Source organism: Barbus barbus (assembly GCF_936440315.1).
Source record: "Barbus barbus genome assembly, chromosome: 34".
NCBI classification, from domain to species: Eukaryota; Metazoa; Chordata; class Actinopteri; order Cypriniformes; family Cyprinidae; genus Barbus; species Barbus barbus.
Genome location: NC_136762.1, coordinates 7,187,116 through 7,208,129, shown reverse-complemented (window position 1 = coordinate 7,208,129; position 21,014 = coordinate 7,187,116). Strand labels below are relative to the sequence as shown.

Genomic DNA, 21,014 nt, shown 5'->3' with positions numbered 1-21,014 from the left:
GAAAGAGCAGCAGCAGTATGGTGTAACATTTATTTGAAACATGTATTTGGTACTAGCTACCTTATATCTTTACTCTTTCATTTCATTCTTTTCATGGCTTTGGAAAACTTGCATCTGATGTTTCTCTACGTCGCTTTTTGCATAACTCCGGGTCGTCGACACCAAGCTTCATTTCGATTTCTTTCTAGGAATTAAATGCTTTCTCTGAACCTTTAAAGTCTCTCCGCGAGCGATTGTATGCGGATATATTTGTGGGAGTTCAGCTGTTCGACACAGTGTAGGCTAGTTATGTTGCTAGTGACTTGGAGATGTTGCCTGACCTTTGTTGAATAAGAAATGAACCAGGGGGAAAAAATTGTGCGTCAAAGAAAGCGGAGTTCCCAAACCCACCCACCGATTGCGTAATGGCCACGGACCAATGGTAGCTCAAAGGTGTTTAAAAGCCAAAACGAACTCCCCCAGAAAGTTCGCTTTGGTGGGCTGTATCGGACTGCCAAAACAAACTTCGTTTCGGCCTAATTTTGTTCGAAATGACGTCATATCAGTTCGTTCTTCGATTTCGTTTGAAGTATATCGGGGCTTTAAGTTGCCATCTGCAGATGGCACAGCGGATTGTGTTTACCAACAGTAGTTTCTGGAAGTATTCCTGGGCCCATTTAGTAATGTCAATGACAGAATCATGCCGATGAGTGATGCAGTGTCGTCTGAGGGCCCGAAGACCACAGGCATCCAACAAAGGTCTTCGGCCTTGTCCCTTAAGCACAGAGATTTCTCCAGTTTCCCTGAATCTATTGATGATGCACTGTAGATGTTGAAATTTGCAAAGCCTTTGCAATTTGACGTTGAGAAACGTTTTTAAAGTATTCCACAATCTTTTTACGCACTCTTTCACAGATTGGACAGCCTCTGCCCATCTTTACTTCTGAGAGACTCTGCCTCTCTAAGACATCCTTTTATAGCTAATCATGTTACAGACCTGATGTCAATTAACTTAATTAGTTGCTAGATGTTCTCCCAGCTGAATCTTTTCAAAATGTCTTGCTTTTTCAGTCCTTTGTTGCCCCTGTGCCAACTTTTTTGAGACCTGTAGCAGGCATCAAATTTGAAATGAGCTAATTTAGTGGATAAAAGTGTAAAATTTCTCAGTTTAAAAGTTAGTTTTGAAAGTCTTTTAGTTTTCATTTTATTCAAATTTAAAAAACGTCCCAACATGTATATATATATATATATATATATATATATATATATATATATGTATATATATGTGGCAACATCTCCAAGATGCTTCAAGAAACATACCTGCAAAGCTGCAGTACTGTAAAACGTTTTAGGCACTTGTGTAAAAATGCTGTAAAATTAGGATGCTGTCAAAAATTATGTCATAAATAGATAAATGTCATAAAATTAAATCAACATTTGGTGTGACCATCCTTTGCATTTAAAGCAGCTTTTACCCGAGGTGCACTTGCACATAGTTTTCAGTTTGCAGGTAGGGCTCTTGAAGCATCTTGGAGACGTTGCCACAGTTCTGGATTTAGTCTGTCTCAGTTTCTTCATGTCATTCCAGACAGACTGGATGATGATGAGATCAGGTCTCTGTGTGGAGCACTGGCTGTTGTCAGACTCATTATGCAAACGAAAATCTCACTGGATTATTACAATTAATGGCTAAATGAATGTTTGGAAATGTAAACTGATAATTCATACTGACACACTACAGCAAAACATAAAAATAACTGACTTAAAGCCATTTTCTTAGCTGATGGAAATATTAGTGTTATAATAATTTATAACATATATTACCGCATGCGCATGACTGTGTGAACAGCTGGAGTGCGCCACGCAGCTGCGAGCTGAAACAGGTATTTATGAGGACGTCAGCAGGTAGAGCGGCGCGCGGCGGCTGCCACTCCGGTTTGGACGCGCGAGAGCTTTCTGCTCGAGACCTGAAGACACTTCCTGAGCTTCGGTAAGCGACTTTATCTGTCCGTTTGTGATTGCAATGGGATATTTTCTTTTCTCGTAACTTATCGGGTCAGTTGACGGCAGTTGTTTGGTCTATCGTATCATGTTTTGTCCTCTCTAGGGTCAATCTGACATTCCGGGAGCCACCAAAAGTCAGTTTCGCGTGCATATCAGCGGCAGTTTATCGCGTTTTAAGCGCAGTGATAGTGGTTTAAAATCATGTTTGAATGAGCACACGGAGAGCTAAACAGAGTTGCTGTGATTAGTCATCGCATGGAAAGTTCTCTGCCAACGCGTCACTTATTTACATAATTTATTTGAGTTTTTAAGATGCGCGTTAAAATAAAAGAGCCCGTGCTAGTTTTTCATAGACATAATTGAAAGGACTAGTCCACCAAACAAAGAAAATTCTGACAACATTTATTTAGCGGATGTTGTTCCAGACTTGTATTGCTTGTAAGCAACAGCGGAGATGTTAGGATCAGTCACCATTCACTTTTATTGTATGGAAAAAAACTGCAAAGAAAGTAAATGGTGACTGGCTGTCAGTCACTTAACGTTGTGTTTGACATTTCCTTTTGTGTTCCAGGTAAAACAGCAAGTTATTCAGGTTTAGAACAACATTAAACATTGTGAGTAAATGATTACATAAATTAGTTTTTTGGCTTTACTATGCTAGCGTGGTGTCCAATACAGTCTTCAATAAACACATCAATTTTGTTTTGTACATGTGTTTAGAGCTCAAGGCCGATGTGTCCAGCCCGTGTAAACATTGAGGCCATCAGCAGGGGAGAGTGAGCTCTGGATCCACCCCAGCCAAAGGACAACAGTGAACTACTGATAGATTTACACAGGTGTGTGAAGTGTATTTATATAATTGTAGAAGCTCCTCAGACGCCAGTATCATGCTATATAATTTTTTTCAATGACAATTTTCGTAGAATGTTTTGAGAATTTTTTTTTACTATTGTTTTTGAACTATTTATCAATATTGTATTGCACTATTATGATTATAGGGCACCTGCTGCACCTGTTTATGATGACTACTCGAGGTAAAAGTGAAGGATGCCGCATCTGTGGGAGTGACCTGCAAGGTAACCAGCGGCGATGGCTGTATGCAGGTCAGAACAGAAAGGGGGCTCAACCTCAGACGCCGACAGACTTTTCTAGCAAGAGAAGCTTGCCCAGATCGGCACAGAGCAGCCCATGGGGTATAACCAGCAGAGAACATGCCTAATTCCATTACTGTATACATTTTCAAAATAAAACGGAGAATAAAAATGCACATTTCTGTATAATTAATTTTAATTACTGAAGCTATTAAAGTGCTGTGTATGTTTTAATATTGCATGTTCGATTATAATTAAGTATAAGATTTTTTAAAATCTTTTATTTCTAGGCAGCACTTTATCACTCAGCTCTTCCCGTTCGCTTTCGACGTCTCGTGGCCTACTCACCCCCACGAAAGGAATCGACCTGCTCTGTGTGCTGACGCATATATTAGAGCAGCCTGTACCACGTGGGAGCGGTCAGGGTGAGTTTGTATGTGGCAAGTGTGTGTCTGTTCTGGAACGAGTTTTCAAGTTTGACACCGTCATTGCCCGAGTCCGAGTGCTGTCGACCGAGAGACTCCAGAAACTCACTCAGGAACGGGACAAGATCAGGCGATGGGTGCGAAGCATGTACGATCAGCACCACCTGTCTACCTCCAGGAGAAACGGAAGTTCCAGTGAGGATGAAGGGGACCGGAAGGATTCCGTTGGGGAAGGATACAGAGAAATGCTGAGGGACAACATGGCCCTTTCTGAGTATGAATGGTGGTCTGAGAAAGCTGAGTCATGTCCGTATTATAGGAGAACGGGGAAACGGTGTCAGAAAGGCAAGATGTGTGAGTGTTGCGACTCCTTGAGGGTGTCCGACTCGGACTACGAGTCTGTTTGTGGGATTCCACGTCACTTGCCCGATCAAGCCTTCACATCATTGGGCCTCTCTCGTGAAAAATCCTGCAGTATGCCTCTTCATTGGTCGAAAGTGCCGTCTGTCAGATCAAGCCCCGCCTCGCTGTCTGGTTCCTGTCATTCTTTGCGGTCTCGATCCCGCACTACCTCCGTTCAGTCGTTGGACTCTTTAGACGGTAACGATCCGTTTGATTGGCCAGAAGAGCATTCGGCCATTATAGATGCTGTTTTCAAAGAGTTAAGGAGAATAGAAGGAAAGCCAGTGAGGTCACCTGCTGGAAGTCGCATTCCTGTGTTGCACAGAGGGGACGTGCAGAATGGGAAGGATGAGGTGGGACTGAAAGCGGGGTTAGTGAGGGTCCTGAATTTTGGAGAGGGCCACAACGGGACGGAGGATGAGTTTGAAGAAGAGAACGATGACATCCTGACTGAGCTAAAAGACGACTTTATGCCATTGCAGAGAGAGGTGAGGACAATCAGACTGTTTTAGACGTTTCACCCTGTTTTTAAACCTTTTTAGTTCATTTTTATCTCTCTTTTAAGGCATCCGCAGGTAGGGTGCACCATGCTGTGAAGCAGTTGCGTGAACAACTCGTTCAAGCTCAGGCTTGCATCAGAACTCTGGAGGCACAGCTCAAGGACACCAACAAACCAACAACCGATGCTCCTGCCAAGCAGTTGAAGTCTCCACGAGTGGTAAGTAAGACGAGGCTGGGATAATTAAGTTAAATGGCATGGGTGTTTCAAGCGATTGTGTGCATTGTGTTTAAGAGGCTTAGCACAGCACATCTGAGGCACACCCTCTCCTAATCTTTTTGTTGACGTTTTGCAAATGATGCCTTATATAGTGTATATTACAGAAGGTGTGTGGATGTTTTTAAAAAGATAGTGTTTGGGTATGCCCACGTAGAGAGGTGTGTATATATATACACACACACACACACACACACACACACACATACATGCGCACACACACACACGCATACATGCGCGCGCACACACACACACACACACACACCTCCTCCAGGAATCTTCCCAGACCAGAGGAGTATGCCCTAGGCTTTGTTTCATAACTGACTTGTCAGCTACTGCATTTTGATGTGATTTTCTCTCTTTCAGTCTTCATTTATATTTTCAGCTAAATACACAAGTACATTAGTGCTGTCAAACTATTTTGTTTACATATTATGTGTGTGTACTGTGTATATTTGTATTGTGTGTGTGTGTGTTTTTGTTTATATGTGTATATATAAATACACACACACGCATGTATACATTTAAGAAAATGTTTATAAAATATTTATAATATAAATTATGAATATAAATATACATGTAAATATTTTCTAAATATATGCTGTATGTGTGTATTTATATATACATAATAAATATACACAGTACTCACATATATTATGTAAACAAAAACTTTCATTTTGGATGCAATTAAACACGATTAATCGTTTGACAGCACTGACATACATGAAGAATGAATTTATACAATGGCCTGATCATGTGTTTAGACATTTAAGCCACAATTAATGTATGAATTCCATTGCATTAGCAAAAAATCTGTTACATTTATTTAGAAAGACAACACAATAAATGTTAATAAATATTATAATATTATGTAAATAATACCAAAATAATACTGCGTCGAAGTATTTGGACGACAACATAAGAAAACATAATTTTAAAAAGACAACTAGGGAAGATGGAACAATAGACATATCAGTCATTTAGATGGTTAATGAATTTGCTTTGTTATATAATGCAATGACTTTGTGCTTTTACATAAATTGTGATTTAAGTGTCCAAATATTTTGTGGCCACTGTACATAACTACTCCCTTATGATCTACCTTAATTCGGCATTTTATGGAGTGCTGTAATTTCATAGCACTGGTGCATGCTGGGTAGGAGCTATTGAATGGTTGCTCACTTGTGTGAGCTGATAGCAGTTATATAACACTAGTGGAATGCAGTCATGAGGAGTCACAATGCCATGAACTGTCCCTCAGGCATGACATGGAGTCATTTTGCAGGGAACGATGCCTGTTTGTGAGACTAATACCTATCTGATCTGTTTTGCCACACAGACCAGTCTGAAGAATAAAAATGACCTCATAGAGAGTCTTAGCCAATCGCTGCACAGCAGAGAAAATGTAATCCAGGTGAGTACTGAATTGAGGAACTCGTTACAGATTCAGGATAAAAACAGAGTGTGTGGAGTTCATGAATGTGTCGGTGAACTGTGTGCTTTCTTCTCTTCAGGAATGTGTGACTTTGATCCAGAAGCTGTGTGCTGAGCAGGGGCTGGAATCACAGGATACTGACAAACTCATCAAAAAACTGGTCAGCGCAGTGACTGATACACGCAGTGAACATGAGGTGAGGTCTGACTGAGAATGAGTTTTGAAGTGAAGATTGCTCAGACTTCTGTTGTTCCTCAATTAAGATCATTATAATTAATTACTGTAGACCAGGGCCCGTATTCTTAAAGATTCTAAGAATCCTTTTAGAGAGCTCCTAATTTAGCTTAACAATTCTCTTGAGTTTTAGCTTAAAAGTGATTCAGGACCAATCTGAGAGCAACTCTGAGCGAGGAAAAGGCAAAAACTTTTATCTTAGTGAGGAGGCGGGGCTGACCCCATTGCTAGCTATGACACACTCTTTTGAAGACTGTGATTGGTTGGTTGTCCATGAAAGAAATAAAAGAGCGCTTTTAAGAGTACGGTTTATTTTAAGCCTTCAGTTTGAAATTACAGGCGTAATTTCTCCTGTTTTCCCGTTCTCACTGTCTCACTCTCTCACACACACACATATTATATGTATATATATATATTCTTTATTTTTTATTTACCATGCTGTCATACTTAATGTATTTGATAAGAAATGAACAGCGACACAATAAGGTTCTGAAAGTGCTGTCAGGTACAGACCCAAATCATCACTGCTGCATAGTTGCATTTTTCCAGTTGCTAAATATGTTAATGTAGTGATTACGTCCATTTCTGGCGCTATGGCATTTCTGCGTGGTGTCTGAGATTGGTCACAAACATGATCCCTGTACGATCTAATGTGTAGCGTCTTATTAACTCACTGTCATGCATTGTGTGCAACGTATTTCTTCTCCCTCTAAATATTTCCTCCATTTTCTCCACTGCTAAAGAAACTCTTAAGCTCCTTAAAAGTCCTCGTCCGTACTCCTAACAATTTTGGATCTTAAGACCTCTTTTAAGGGTTAAGATGCTTTCTGAATTCCTTTTTTCTTTACTAGGATCTTTTCTTTAATTTTAAGAGTTAACACCCACATTTCTAAGAATTTTCTTAGAATTTTGTTACTAGGAGCAACTCTCAGCACTAAGATTTTTCATGAATACGGGCCCAGGGCTCCTCAAATCTTACCCTGGAGGGGCAAACCACTGCAGAGTTTAGCTCCAACCCTGATCAAACTCACCTGTCTGTGATTTTCTAATCATCCTGAAGACATTGATAAGCATGTTCAGGTGTGTTTGATTAGGGTTACATCTAAACTCTGCAGGAAAGTGGATCTCGTGGGCCAGATTTGAGGATCCCTGTTGTAGACTAACAATCTGGGCCCGTATTCACAAAACATCTTAAGGCTAAAAGTAGCTCCTAATTCTGCAATTTAAGAGAAAATCTTAAAAATAGTGGGTGTGTCAGTCCTAAATTTAGGACTCCTAAATTTTTCCTCTAAGAGTATTTCACAAAGCGTTTTAGCACTAAAACTGATATAGCACTAAACCTAAATCTGTGAAACGTTACCAACTCACAACTATCCTAAAATGGCTGTTGCCGGCAATCTGCCTCGGAATATAAACATTTTAGAAGCATTTGATGATAATGAGCTTTTAAAAAGGTATCGCCTTTAGGGTTTGGAGGTTATCCCAACTTTTCCTTTTGATTATCCTTTTCATTAACCAGTTGGGTAGTAACCGCTGTTCTTGCGTCCAGTTTGGTTTTCTTTTACGTTTGCATGTCTTACTATCAGCCACGATTATTCTACTCCGTTAATTAAAAGGCGGTTTATATGCATACATGTAAGAGACTGACAATTAGCCAAGGGCGGTTCTAGACACATTTTAAGTGGGCTTCAGCCCCCCTATTTGTCGTATCAGCCCTCCTAAAACTATGATCAGGCCAGTGCTGCTTCCTCAAGAAAGTTTATCATTCTTGCTCGTTTATCGATCTCAATGTGGTAATCACGCACTGTAATAGATCGTCAATGTGCGCTCACACATTTGAATGAAGAGCGCACGCACTGAGAGGCACTGCACACCAGCATGGTCTCATGAAAGTGCGTTTCAATGGCACACATTTCTGTTTCTATTTGGTGTGCTTATGATACGCACCTTGCCCACACCCCTATACCTAATCATGGTGTCTCATATGCACGCCAAATACAGTTTTTGCGTATAAATAACACACCAAATAGAAACAGAAAATTGTGCCATTGAAACGAACTTGCATGAGACTGTCATTCACTTTTGCGTCCTCTCGAGCAAATATACAAAATACTATGTCACAATGGTTGTCTTGACGAGTATCCAAGTAAACGCATTCGGCTACATCTTAAACCTAAACCGTTAAGAAAATATTGGATGTTTGTCAGTATGCATTTATTATATTAGGCTAATAATGTTAATCAAACAACAAAAAAAAACATGAGAATCACTCACTAAGTAACTTCTCTAACTTTAATAGGTAATTGTTTTCATAAGCACAGTAAAATACTGTTTATTTAGGTAATTTGTATCTCTGAGGGCTAAGCCCCCCTAAAGATGAAATCCTAGAACCACCCCTGCAAATTAGCTGAACATATATTTGTTTGATTAGTGACACTTAGCCTGCATGTTAAAATCTTTATTTGAATGTGGCAATTAACATTATTTTTTAAACCTTTATTTTGATATGGCAACTTAATATCGTGCTCTACAATATTTCTATGAATAATCACTGTCAGAGACCCCTATCAGCCAATCACTGTGTGCATAGTAAGCATGCTGATGTCATCCATAGCAACAAGGTCAACCCCACCCTTATTCTTAGCTTAAGACTTCTCTCTATTCCTTAGTAAAAGTTTGTCTCCGCAGCTTTGTGAATAGGTTTTAAGAGAAAATTCTTAGCTAAAAACTTTTACTGCTGTTTAGGAGAACTCTTAGTGGTAAGAGAAAATGTTTAATGAATTGTACCATTATTTAGAAGTGAAAGAAACCATTATTTAGTCACTTTATGACCTATGATTTTCCTCTTGACAGCATCTAATAATAAATGGGAAATAAAAAAAATTAAGCATTTAATCCTTTCAAAAACGTATATAAAATATATTTTAAAAAAATAATAATAATAATTTGAATGCTGTTCTTTTGAGCTTTCCATTCATCAAAAGAAAATTATAAATGTATCATGGTTTCCACAAAAAATATTAAGCAGCACAACCATGCTGAATGTTTTCAACATTGATAGTAATAAGAAATGTTTCTTGAGGTCCAAATAAGCATATTACAATGATTTCTGAAGGATCATGTGACACCGCTGAAGATTCATCTTTGCCATCAGAGGAATAAATTACATTTTAAATTATTAAAATGGAAAACCACTTTAATTGTAATATTTTACAATATTACCATTACTATATTTTAAAAAATTGAAGGTGAACAACATAAGATACTTCTCGCAAATACATTTTAGAAATCTACTGACCCCAAACGGTATTGTTTGTCTTATTCCAGTATCAACCACCTTCATTTTAAGCAGTTTTACTATATTCTCTGGTGTTTTGACTCTTACAAGCATAGCACAAGTACACAGACCGCATACAGTGAAGCTCTGGCTAACACACCCAGTAAATGTGAGTTTTGGCTGGGTCTCTGTGTTGGGTAATTAACTTGAGTACAAGAGCACTTGTGTGTTTGCTTGGTCCAGGTAACACTGGATGCACATTATTCCATAGTGCTTATAACTGATTTCTATGTTAATGTTTTAATCAGGTGGTCCTGGAGGCCCAGCTGTCTGAGGTGAGCGAGAGAGAGAAAGCCCTGGAGAAACAGCTGCAGGCTATAAGAGACGCTGGCAGAGAGCGAGACAGAGACTTCATCACACTCAATACTGTGCTCCAGTGTAACCAGGATGTTATTCACGTGAGTCAAACAAACAGTGCACTTATTCAATGGTACACACATACTGTTTACTTAATCGCTTGGTTAGTAACTGCTGCTATTATCCATGAGTGCTATTCACTGGAGCGTAAATGAGGCATTGATGCCTCTTATACAGAAAACAGGGTTCTCAAAGTGCAGTGGGTTTTAGTTTCCCAAATATTTAACCTGGAACTCTATTTGAGACACAAATCAATCAATGTTTTGTATCTTCAAATAGCACCTGCGTGTAGAGCTTGCGGAGAGGGATCGAGCCCAACAGGAGATGGTGAAAGAATGGGAAGTGTGGAAAGAGAGAGATTCAGCTCTGACTGCACTGGTGAAAGAAAACAAAGACTATATTTCCCAGCTAAAGGAGGCGCTGGAGAGTTCATGCCGAGATGTGCAGGTAAACATGGCGTTATCTTCCTCCCGCTGTCTGATTTGACTTCTCTTGCAAAGTGCAGTTGATTTTAGTTAATGGATAATTTCCAATTGTCAAATATTAACATTTTGCCCATAGGCACTCTCAGACTCACTGATTGGACGGGGATTGGAAGGGGGCGGAGCTGAGACTGGATTAGTCAATCAGCTGCGAGAGAAAGAAGCTCTGCTGGCCGCGAGCTTCAGAGATAGAGAGGAGCTCAGTGCCACCATGCTGCAGGAGATCTCAAGACTCTCCTCGGCTTTAACAGACGCCGAAAGCATCATACTGGTAACGTCTGACTAAATCATAACTTTAATTTCCCATTGTGGCTTTTTCAAAAAGTTCAACTCATTGCCAATCATTTTTAGTGTGCTGAATATCTCAACCTGAAAATCTGAATCTAATGAATGAACTCCATGACTTGGACATTTCATGGTACAACAGAAAAGTAATTGCGCCACCTGGTGGTGTGTACAGACATTGCTGTGGCCAATGCCAATATTTATTCTGTATGAATTTCATTATAAAATTGACAGAATTTTAAAGCTCAGACTTGGTTTCATATCAAAAGTAAGAAAGCGCAAACTTATTGCAATTACAGGATGGTAGGCGTGCTACAAATTGTTTAGTGAAGTTTTGTTCGCTCATCAACTGAAAACAGCATTTACTTTAATAGCTATGTTCAGACAGGCAGCAAAAAAATAAATAAATTGCATATCCAGATATGTTAAGTCTGGGCAGCAAAACAACATGACTTTTTTTTTTTTTTTTTTTCCAAATCTGATTCAATTCACATTTTGGAGGTGGACTGATTTGCCTGCAGTCTGAACATAGCCTAAAAAAAGTATTTAAAAATGAGAAATCAGTATGTCAAATGTGTCCTCCGAGAAGAGCTAATCAATCACTGTTTTGGTCAATCATTTTTGGGCCCTCATGTTTTTTTTTGCTGATTATTTTTGGTTGCTGAAAGTTCGATGCATCACTACCAGTAAACATTTTATGAGCGTTATTTAAAAAGCATGACTTAAAAGCACAAAATGTCCAAACCAGTGTGTTCTCAAGATCTGGTTTGTAAGTTTTCATCAACATGCCTTCATGTTCTTTTAGGATCAAAGAGAAAATCACAAACAAGCCATCACTGCACTATCAGAGCAACTCAAGAACACACTGAAGGAGCTAAGAGAGAAAACCAAGGAGAAAAAGGAGGCTGAACTAGGGTGGACGAAGGAAAATAAGGAGAGAGTTTTTGAGGAAGTAAAACTAAGAGACAATCTTCAGAAGAGGGATAAACTCATAGAGGTAAATAACCTGTTACTAAACTGCTGGTTGCTACCAATGTAACATCCTCCATGAACACAAATTACTGAAATATTTTCTTGTTTGCCCTTCATAGCAAGTTCTGTTGGAGTTAGAGGAGCGGGACGGGGTGTTAACAGAGCTACAGCAAAACATCTCTAGCAGACTTGGACCCAGAACAGCCCTGAAACACACCCTGTGAGTGTGTGGTTAAACACATACTGTGAGTTTAATGATGTTGTGTATACAGTGAATTTCATAACTGCTCAGTATATTGTTAATGACACTACTTCCATTAAGTGCAATCTCTTAAAATGAGAACCTAAAGCAATGGTTCATAAAGTTAATTCTGTCAAATTCTTATGGTAATTCTCTCGTTGTAAAACCGAAAGGAAATCAAGACAGGCCAACGTATATAATAGTTGTGAATGGTGCATGTTCTCCCAGATTGCTCAAAATTGAGTGTATATTATTAAATGTTTTTTAGTTCATATGAATTTATTTAAAGGTTGCTTTAGTAATTTAGATTGAATACAGATGTAAAATATTCTGATTACTTCCCACACTTCCAGATTGTGGTTTCAAGATTTACATAGTTACAGTACACACACGTGCCTTTTCAGCACATGCTTTGCGTATTAATTATTTTTCCGTATTCCCACAATCCCTACTGCCATTATTACTACTAAATGTCTAAATTGTTTTATTAATTGTAAGTGGATGTTGAATACTGCTTTTCTTGTTATTATTTGATTTGTCTTTTCCCAATGTGATTTGTCCATGTGATCTTATATTTGTTCTGTATTTATGAATGTCTTCTCATGTTGATTTATTTTGGAGATGCCATTATAGTCCCAACTGGGTTGTGCTATCTTCGTTCCAGTGTAGAGAGAACTTTTGCACAACAGAAGGATTTACAGACTCTTTGCAAAGCACACCTTTTAATCGGTTTATTTTATTTGGGTATGCTGGAATCCCCACAACTTGGTGCATACCTCATAAATCACATTTAAAATGACGCCTCAAGTTTGTGTGGTTTTGTTGGAGGTTTTCTTTTATGTCTGAAATATTAAAGGTTCTTTCTTTAGAACTTAGGGGTATAATTGACAATAAAGCCTAAAAAAAAATCTAAATGTGTGATCATTATGTCTGGTGCTAGATTTTTTTTTATGGATGACCATATATTTCATATCAGATATTTTTAGGGTCTGGAAAAGTCATGCAAATATCTATTGTCAAAACATTTGTCTAGGTGTGCTTGTTGATAATTTATAAATAAAATGATGTATACATACACAATTTTAGTATGTTATACTACGCAATTATAAAATATAAGAATATTTAGATCAAAGGATGGGCTAATTTAGTGGAATTTAAATGTTTTAATAAGATTAACACTTAAAAAAATGGTGTTACAGTGTTAAATTGATACTTTTTTTCAGAAATTCTTCACTGTAATTATCTGAGATCAGTGCAAAGCATTTATTTTTGCCATGCCTCCATCCACTAAATCAAATCTTATTTTCTTTTAATAATTCATATGGTGTTCCAGACTAATTTAGGGTGTCACATCACAGAACACGATCAGTTCTCATCATGTAACAGGATCTCCACTGATTGAGTTGCAGTGTGAATGGAGCTGAATGATCTGCCTCCATTGACACTCGTTCATCAGCGCGTCTCGCGTTACCCAATCAGAGCTCTGTGCGCGTCCCCCGAGGAACAGTTGCGTTGGAGACAACCAACACTTTTAAACCCAAACACTTTGGCGTTATTCGGATTGTTCCACTGATGGTGCATTAAAGTAACTGAATATCATGAAGCGGTCGGTCCAGTGCGCTCCTCCTCCGGCTGTGGTTGTGGGATCTAAAGGCTGGAGGGATGCGACTGTCCGCTCGATTCTGCGCGCCGAGGATCTTCTGCGACAAACTCACGCAGATCAACTGCACTCATCTACACGCTACCGCAGCCACAGCGTTGGGACATTTACCTCCAGACTTCCTCGGCTAGCAGCTTACAGTGTGAACAGCAGCGCCAATAAGGAGCACAATGAGAGTGACTTGGAAAAGAAAGAGGAACTCCGACCTAAATCCATTGGAAGTATGGTAAAGTACCCAAATCAAAATCAAGCCATTATAAAACTGATAGTTCCAGTCCTGCTTTCTGATTGGTCAAGGCAGCGTTGCGTCGTCATGCATTAATATACAATAAGAACTCAAGTTGTATTTACTGTACATCAACAGCAGTATATTCCATTTTCATACAATATTATAAAATGTTGATTTTGTTCATAGCTCACTTCTGGAATCATTAGCAGGCCATTCCCTCCGCCGGCCCTGCGTGATCAGAGTGCAGGGGTCAGCACCAGTATGGTGGGTGAATATATGCGGGGTGTGAGAGAGGTGGAGGGTCACCTGCGCAGACAAGCAGGCAGGGTCACACAGGAGGGCACCAAGGTGGAGCATCAGAGGGAACGACTGGAAAAATTGCTCCGCAGTCTTAGAAGAGCACTGCTGGTCAATCAGCAAAGTGCAGATGGCAGGAAGTTTCGACCGGCCACCACAGAGACAGTGAGTAGCTACAGTACATATAGTGACTGTAGTCTAATTTAAAATGACCCCCCAAATCATGGCTTCCACTATATGTTTTGTCAAGATACGGGATGGAGCCGATGATCTTCTACGCAATGAACGAAGAGGCCTGAATGTACTAAAACAAAAACTGGAGAGCATGTTGAAAAAGACCTTAACTCAACAACAGGTGAAAAAAGGCCTTGCTGGATATATAACTGTAGATACCTAATGAATGTTTTCACACGAAATAGGAGGCCACTGTTTTGTTTTTCTAAAATATTATCTAGTCTTAAGATAAACTATATTATCTGGACTTTCACTGCCATTCAAAAGTTTGGGGTTCATAAGATAAAAACAAATTCACACAGCAAGAATGCAATAAATTGATCAAAAGTGACAGGAAAGACATGATACAAAATATATATATTTTTTTAAACAAATGCTGTTCTTTTGAACTATTCATCAGAGAATCCTGAATCATGGTTTTCACAAAAATATTAATGTGCACACACGCAAAATGTTTTTAAGCACCAAATCAGAATATTAGAATGATTTCTAAAGGATCACGTGACACTAAAAATTCAGCTGTGCCATCACAGCAATAAATTGCATTTTATAAAATATACAAATAGAAAATAATAATTTTAAATTGTACAAATATTTCACAATATTACTGTACTTTTGATCAAATAAATGCAGCTTAGGTGAGCATAAGAGACTTTCAAAACATTAAAAAATCTTAACAGCCCAGACAATTCTGGGTAGTGGATGTTTATTTTATTTTATTTTTATTTTGAGGTTTTGGCTGAGAGTAGTAAGCAGTTGTTGGATTGTGCCTTTGAGAGATCCATAGTAACAGAGCTGCTTCCCCAGCACGGCTCACTCTCAGCGGGTGTGAAAACGTACCCTTCTCCCCTCTCGCTGAAACCTGACCACACTGGACCGTTTACTCCAGGTACCCCGGGCCACATTTATCTTAAAGTCCCTAACCCTTCCTTTGTCTCTTTGTCACCCAAGCTTGCGTGCAGACAGGGAACGACTGTTGGTACCTAATCTCACTCTGTCTGTCATTAAGAGTGCAAGCAGGCTTTGGATTCTTCATCAACAGTACTACATCAATCTCAGCAGCTCAGAGAGAACATTTCACAAGTCATGAGTGATGTCATCAGAAAGCAAACAGATATGCACCGTTCAGCCAGTGAGGCCCTGCTGAAGAAAATCACTGAAACTATCAACCTAGAGGTGTGTGATTAAAGTGGAGAGTGGAATGAAACACTAAATTATGATTTATTGGCCCAGACTGAATTCTGCAGAATGAGGCTGAATACATAACAATTACAAAAAAATCTGTTCTTTTCACTGTTACCACAAAAATATTAAACTGCACATTTGTTTTCAACATTAATAAGAAATCAGCATATTAGAGTGATTTCGGAAGGATCATGTGACACTGAAGACTGGAGTAAAGGCCACTGAATATTCAGCTTTGCCATCATAAATAAATTACATTTTAAACTGTATTCAAATAGAAAACATAATATTTCACAATATTAGTTTTTACTGTATTTTTGCTCAAATAAATGAAATTAAAAATCAACTAAATTCTTACAGACCTCAAACACTGGAACAGTAGTGTATACTTAAAATAAAATAAATCTGCAAAAGACAGGGAATATGTAGAACTTTTTGAATGATGGACATTGAAAGGCTTTGCAGAACCTTCTCCAGAGGTCCAATAAATATTTAAAAGAGCAGAAATGGAAGGAAATACCCAATGTTTTACAAACAATACATCTGCTCTGCTCCTGCTTTGTATTTGAGGAGTTAAATCTGATTTTGATCTGAGGAAATGAAATGTTTTGGACGAGTTTACTGTATTCAGGTTTATATACTTTTTCTTATTCTTCATCAGCAACATCTGACACTGAGCTCAGCTGCCACGAGACAGGCCATTTACCGCAAACAGAGACAGATGCAGTGTGCTGGCTACAGTCTTGGCACAGCTATGGTATGTTTTTTTATAGACTGTGGTGCTACTTTACTACCAAAGTGACTTTCAAGGGCATATATTAAGGTTGTGAAAAGCAACACTTGCCTTCTAAAATGCATCTTAAAGTGCTACTAAAATCCTAGATTCTGAATAACATTACCATTCTTTTCATGACTTTTCACTCACTGATTAATGCAGATGAATTCCTTCCTTGCAGGGCCCAGTCTGCAGTGCTGATCTTTTTTGTCGTGAGAGACTGAGCAGGCCTATGACTCAGCTGTATGGGCGGCATTCAAGTTTTGGGCTGCCAGAATCCGACATCCTAACACAGGTCAGAGCAGTGAATGTAATCTAACATTCCTCTATGATCTGTCAATCATATAGTGTAATACTTCCTAATATTTGGATCCTAGCCTGATTCATAACATATTTTTGCATTATGCAGTAACAGTTAGATCAAATTCATAAAAAAAATACTGACAGTATAATTTAATTTAAACAATCATGTAAGGCATAGAGTACATCATATTTTTAAAACATGAAGATAGAAAAGCTACACTATATTGTTCAAAAGATTGGGGTCAGTAAGATTGTTTTATGTTTTTGAAGTCTCTAATGTTCCATGTCTGCATTTAAAATAAATAAGTAGAAATAGTAATATTGTGAAATTATTACAAAACTTACTGATCCCAAACCTTAGACTGGTAGTGTAGGCTGATAGTCTAAATGAAGCACTGTTAACACATACATTTCCATCATACTCTCAGGGCAGTACTGTGCTCCAGAAACACCTGGAATCCTCGGGGAAAGAGATTGCAAAGCTGCAGGTCACTCATCAGCAGCTGGAGGATGACAAGTATGGAAAGCGTGCCGCAGCCAGCGTGGACTCTGCTGTGATCAGGCTGCGGCAAAGACTAGTCCGTCCCCAGTCTGTCCGGCCTGCAACCAGTTAAAACTCTACTGACAGTAATTTTAACATAAAGATGGTGCCTGCCTCACTTGCTAAAGTTTGAAATCTGTGGTCTTTCTAATTATTATACAAAGTTACCATGTGGTGTTTGCAAAATAAGAGTATGGTGATTGTTACTCATTTAAATAATATTCAGGAAATACACATGGCAAAATGAGTGACATGTGTGCATGTTTAAGATTGTCAACAAACCGAATCACACTCCAGCATTATTCTAATACTGGTGGCACAGTATTTGAATAATACATTTTAAGAGTTCATACATTTTACTTTTGACTCATGATTTTCTGTATCACCACCAAAGCCTTAAATAAAGATTTATAGTGTGGTATAGTTCTGATACACTTCACCACTAAGCAGAGTTGGAGTCATGATCATGGTCTTGAGAATACATAAATATGATCATGAGTCTCAGACAAGACTGCAGTCCATTTCCATTGTACTAAAGGTGATGATTACCTCAACCAATTGCTGACGCGTTATCATAATCATTACAAACAAGTCTGAAAAGCAAAATATATGCTGTGTTTTTTGTCAGTTCTTTAAAATGAACAGCCTGATTTTGGTCTTAAAGCATTGATCTTGTGTTCAACTCTGCCAGTAACGCAGCAATTTCTCAACACAAACACACAAAAACTTTAACAGACATAAATGGATATCATTTCTCCTGTGATATGATAGAAGGCAAGATGCCTTGATGATTTGAATTATGCTGAATGAGTCTTATCTGCATCTCCAGACTCTTACTCTCTTTCTGCACTTTCTTCCCCTCTTCTTTCAATCTCGCTCTCTCTTCGTTCACTCTCTTCTCCTCCTCTCTCAGCTTCCTCATCTTCTCCTCAAACAGCCGCAGTTCCTCCTCAAACTGCTCTTTCTCTTTCGCCAGTTTATCCGACAGTTCAGCATGCTCTCTCTCTCTCTGCTCCAGTTCTTTCACAGCCTCAGTCGCACCGACCACGCCACACTCAAAACTTTGCTGCTTAGACAGTGATACAGGATGTGCAATAAATGTCAATAAGCATTAAAGCAATAGTGATATGAAAACTTGCTGAAAATTTACTCACCCTCAGGCCATCCAAGATGTACATTAGTTTGATTCTTCATCATAACAAATTTATCATTGCATCACTTGCTCACCATTGGATCCTTTGCAGTGAATGGGTGCCGTTAGAATGAGAACAGCAATAAGAGCAATTTTAACTTCAAACCATTGCTCACCACAAAAAGTCCTCTATCCATAATTTTGCTTTCTCCAGTGAAGTCATCATTTCTTCTGAATCAGGAGAGAAACACCAATCAAGTAGTTTACAAGCAAAACCTGATAATTAAATGTTTCAGTGGATTTCGATGTGAGAGGGGGAGGACAGGGGATGGACTATTCACTGGAGGAAGCGCGATTATAGACTGGTATTTTTATGTTAATTGATGGAATGAAGTCGTGTGGATTATTGTGATGTTTTTATCAGCCGTTCGGAGTCTCATTCTGACGGCACCCATTCACTGCAGTGAACAAGTGACAATGCTAAATTCTCCAAATCTGTTCCAATGAAGAACCAAATTCATCTATATCTTGGATGACCTGAGGGTGAGTAAAATTCTCGATTTTGGGTGAACTATTCCTTTAAGAGTCTGGAACATGCTTTAAAAAAAACAAACAAAAAAAAAAAACTCTACTTCATTATATAATACCTACATATAACTATCACATTCTAGATAAACATTTTAGATAAATGCGCTCTGAGAAAAATTGCCACACCCACCCTTTTGACATCATAATCACTTGTAAGAGTTTGGGGTGGAGCTTCTCCCTCGAGGAGGAGGAGATTTTGAACTTCAAAGCAGCTGTCTTGGATTATTATAGCAGCCTTTAAAATAACAGTATGATATGTAGAAATTATACAAACAAGTAAACATTAAAATGTTATTAAAAGTTAATCAATGACTCACACCTGCAGACTGTAGAGTATGTGGATTAAGTTGTGAACACCCTCCGCTACCTAGATTGGTAGAGAAATGCAAATATGCCATTTATTATAATCATAAATGCTGAACAGACAAAATAGACCATATTCATGATATACAAGCAGAATCTTAATAAAATTATTGATAAATTCATCATTACCATAAATTGTTCCACTGAATTTAATAGGACAATTTGCATATGAATGTTTTACAAACAATTAACATAGAATGTTACATGCTTATGTTTCAAGAATAAGTTTGAATTTATAGTAAATTGCTTGCAAAGGTGTTTACCTTTAAATAAGTCTGGTGGGCGGGGCTTATTGGAGCTATTGTGAGAGGCCCCACCCCTGTTCCTACCAAAGCACTCCTCCTGCTCCGACTTGGCAAATTTTGTTCATTATCTGGACAGAAATATATAATATAAAATACAATAAAATATATTATAATATAATTGATATTTGACTTGGAATTTGGCAGCCACTGATCACTGGTTATTATAAATAACTTCTTTAACTCAAATTAAGTGATAAAAAAAAAAAAAAAAACATGTAACCGTAATGCGGTTACATGTAATTACAGTAATTTTAACAATAATGAAATAGTTTTCTGTTGTACAACACTGTGATTACTCACAGTTTGCTCTTTCCTGGCCAAAGTTGTCATGGTTACTTGGTGACCATATGCAAGGAAAAAGCCAAGTCAACAAAGTGATAGCCAGCTTCACCACTGGGAAAGAAAGAGACTTTGGTGAAGATCAGTAGAGCCTGACTGTGTGTCTACAGAGAGAAAGACAGATTGATTACCCTCTTCCTGTGCATCAGACAGTAATGTGACACCCTGAGGAATGTTTTCAGGGTGGGGTTGGACGAGAAGACCGCATTTAGCCAGACTCCATCTACCAGTCCCTCTACAGATCTTTAACTTCTCCTCAATAACAGAGCACAGCTGCAGATCCAGCGAGAACAGCGCCTCTACACACACACACACACAGACATACACAAGCAATCAGACATAAGGAATGATAAAGTCATACACAGTTGGATGGATGAATGTGTACCTTGTAATTTCTGTATCTTCTTGACTTTGATTTCCCCCTCATTCTTCTTGGTTTGATCATCAGGAAGGCTGAAACAAATACAAATATACACGGTTTAAAGGTTTAGGGTGGGTAAGATTTATTAATGTTTTTGAAAAATCTCTTATACTGCATTGATTTAATCAAAACAACAATAAAAACAGTAACACTGTGAAATATTGTTACAATTTTCAGCCAGTCTTCAGTGTCACACAATCCTTCAGAAACCATTCTAATATGCTGATTTGTTGCTCAAGAAACATTTCTTATTATTATCAATGCTGAACACACTTGTGCTCAATATTTTTGTGGAAATGGTGACTTTTTTCTTCAAAAGAACAGCATTTATTTGATATAGAAATCTGTAACGTTATACTTGTCTTTACTACTACTTTTGATCAATTTAATGCATGCTTGCTGACTAAAAAGTATTAATTTCTTTAAAAAAAACATTTAAGTGGTAGTGTACAGACTAATAAAAACACTTTCTAGGTCTACCACACCTATCAGCAGCCTGTCTCAGCAGAGTCATCCACATGTTGCGTTCCTCACGAGTCTGTGTGTGTATCTCGTACATCTCTGGCCCCACAGAGCAATCGCCACTGATCAGAAATAATCCTCTCTCCTGATTGGCTATTTCC

General features: G+C 38.4%; 2 protein-coding genes across 2 annotated transcripts; both read left to right on the top strand.

Moving 5' to 3' along the window:
• Window positions 1-1,850: 1,850 nt before the first annotated feature.
• LOC306854034 (uncharacterized protein) lies at window positions 1,851-12,918 on the top strand. The gene is made up of 13 exons (XM_079391818.1): window positions 1,851-1,969; window positions 2,555-2,597; window positions 2,704-2,819; window positions 2,982-3,176; window positions 3,365-4,389; window positions 4,467-4,619; window positions 6,016-6,090; window positions 6,191-6,307; window positions 9,931-10,080; window positions 10,319-10,486; window positions 10,601-10,792; window positions 11,612-11,803; window positions 11,898-12,918. Exons 4-13 carry the CDS (start codon window positions 3,002-3,004, stop codon window positions 12,000-12,002), a joined length of 2,352 nt encoding a protein of 783 aa, XP_079247944.1. The 5' UTR covers window positions 1,851-1,969; window positions 2,555-2,597; window positions 2,704-2,819; window positions 2,982-3,001; the 3' UTR covers window positions 12,003-12,918.
• A 599-nt stretch (window positions 12,919-13,517) lies between these two features.
• Window positions 13,518-17,691, top strand: LOC306853898 (tektin-like protein 1). The gene is made up of 8 exons (XM_079391584.1): window positions 13,518-13,905; window positions 14,095-14,370; window positions 14,456-14,560; window positions 15,172-15,328; window positions 15,449-15,615; window positions 16,286-16,381; window positions 16,581-16,694; window positions 17,131-17,691. The coding sequence occupies exons 1-8, from the start codon at window positions 13,618-13,620 to the stop codon at window positions 17,314-17,316; spliced, it is 1,389 nt and encodes a 462-aa protein (XP_079247710.1). The 5' UTR covers window positions 13,518-13,617; the 3' UTR covers window positions 17,317-17,691.
• Window positions 17,692-21,014: the final 3,323 nt, after the last annotated feature.

What these genes read in the sequence shown, in the direction of transcription:
- LOC306853898 (XM_079391584.1), top strand. Translation starts at nt 13,618, where the DNA reads ATGAAGCGGTCGGTCCAGTGCGCTCCTCCTCCGGCTGTGGTTGTGGGA. An exon ending in CTGAAACTATCAACCTAGAG is followed by an intron (nt 15,616 to 16,285) that starts GTGTGTGATTAA and finishes ATTCTTCATCAG; the next exon opens with CAACATCTGACACTGAGCTC. An exon ending in ACAGTCTTGGCACAGCTATG is followed by an intron (nt 16,382 to 16,580) that starts GTATGTTTTTTT and finishes CCTTCCTTGCAG; the next exon opens with GGCCCAGTCTGCAGTGCTGA.
- LOC306854034 (XM_079391818.1), top strand. Translation starts at nt 3,002, where the DNA reads ATGATGACTACTCGAGGTAAAAGTGAAGGATGCCGCATCTGTGGGAGT. An exon ending in TTATGCCATTGCAGAGAGAG is followed by an intron (nt 4,390 to 4,466) that starts GTGAGGACAATC and finishes CTCTCTTTTAAG; the next exon opens with GCATCCGCAGGTAGGGTGCA. An exon ending in GCAGAGAAAATGTAATCCAG is followed by an intron (nt 6,091 to 6,190) that starts GTGAGTACTGAA and finishes TCTTCTCTTCAG; the next exon opens with GAATGTGTGACTTTGATCCA.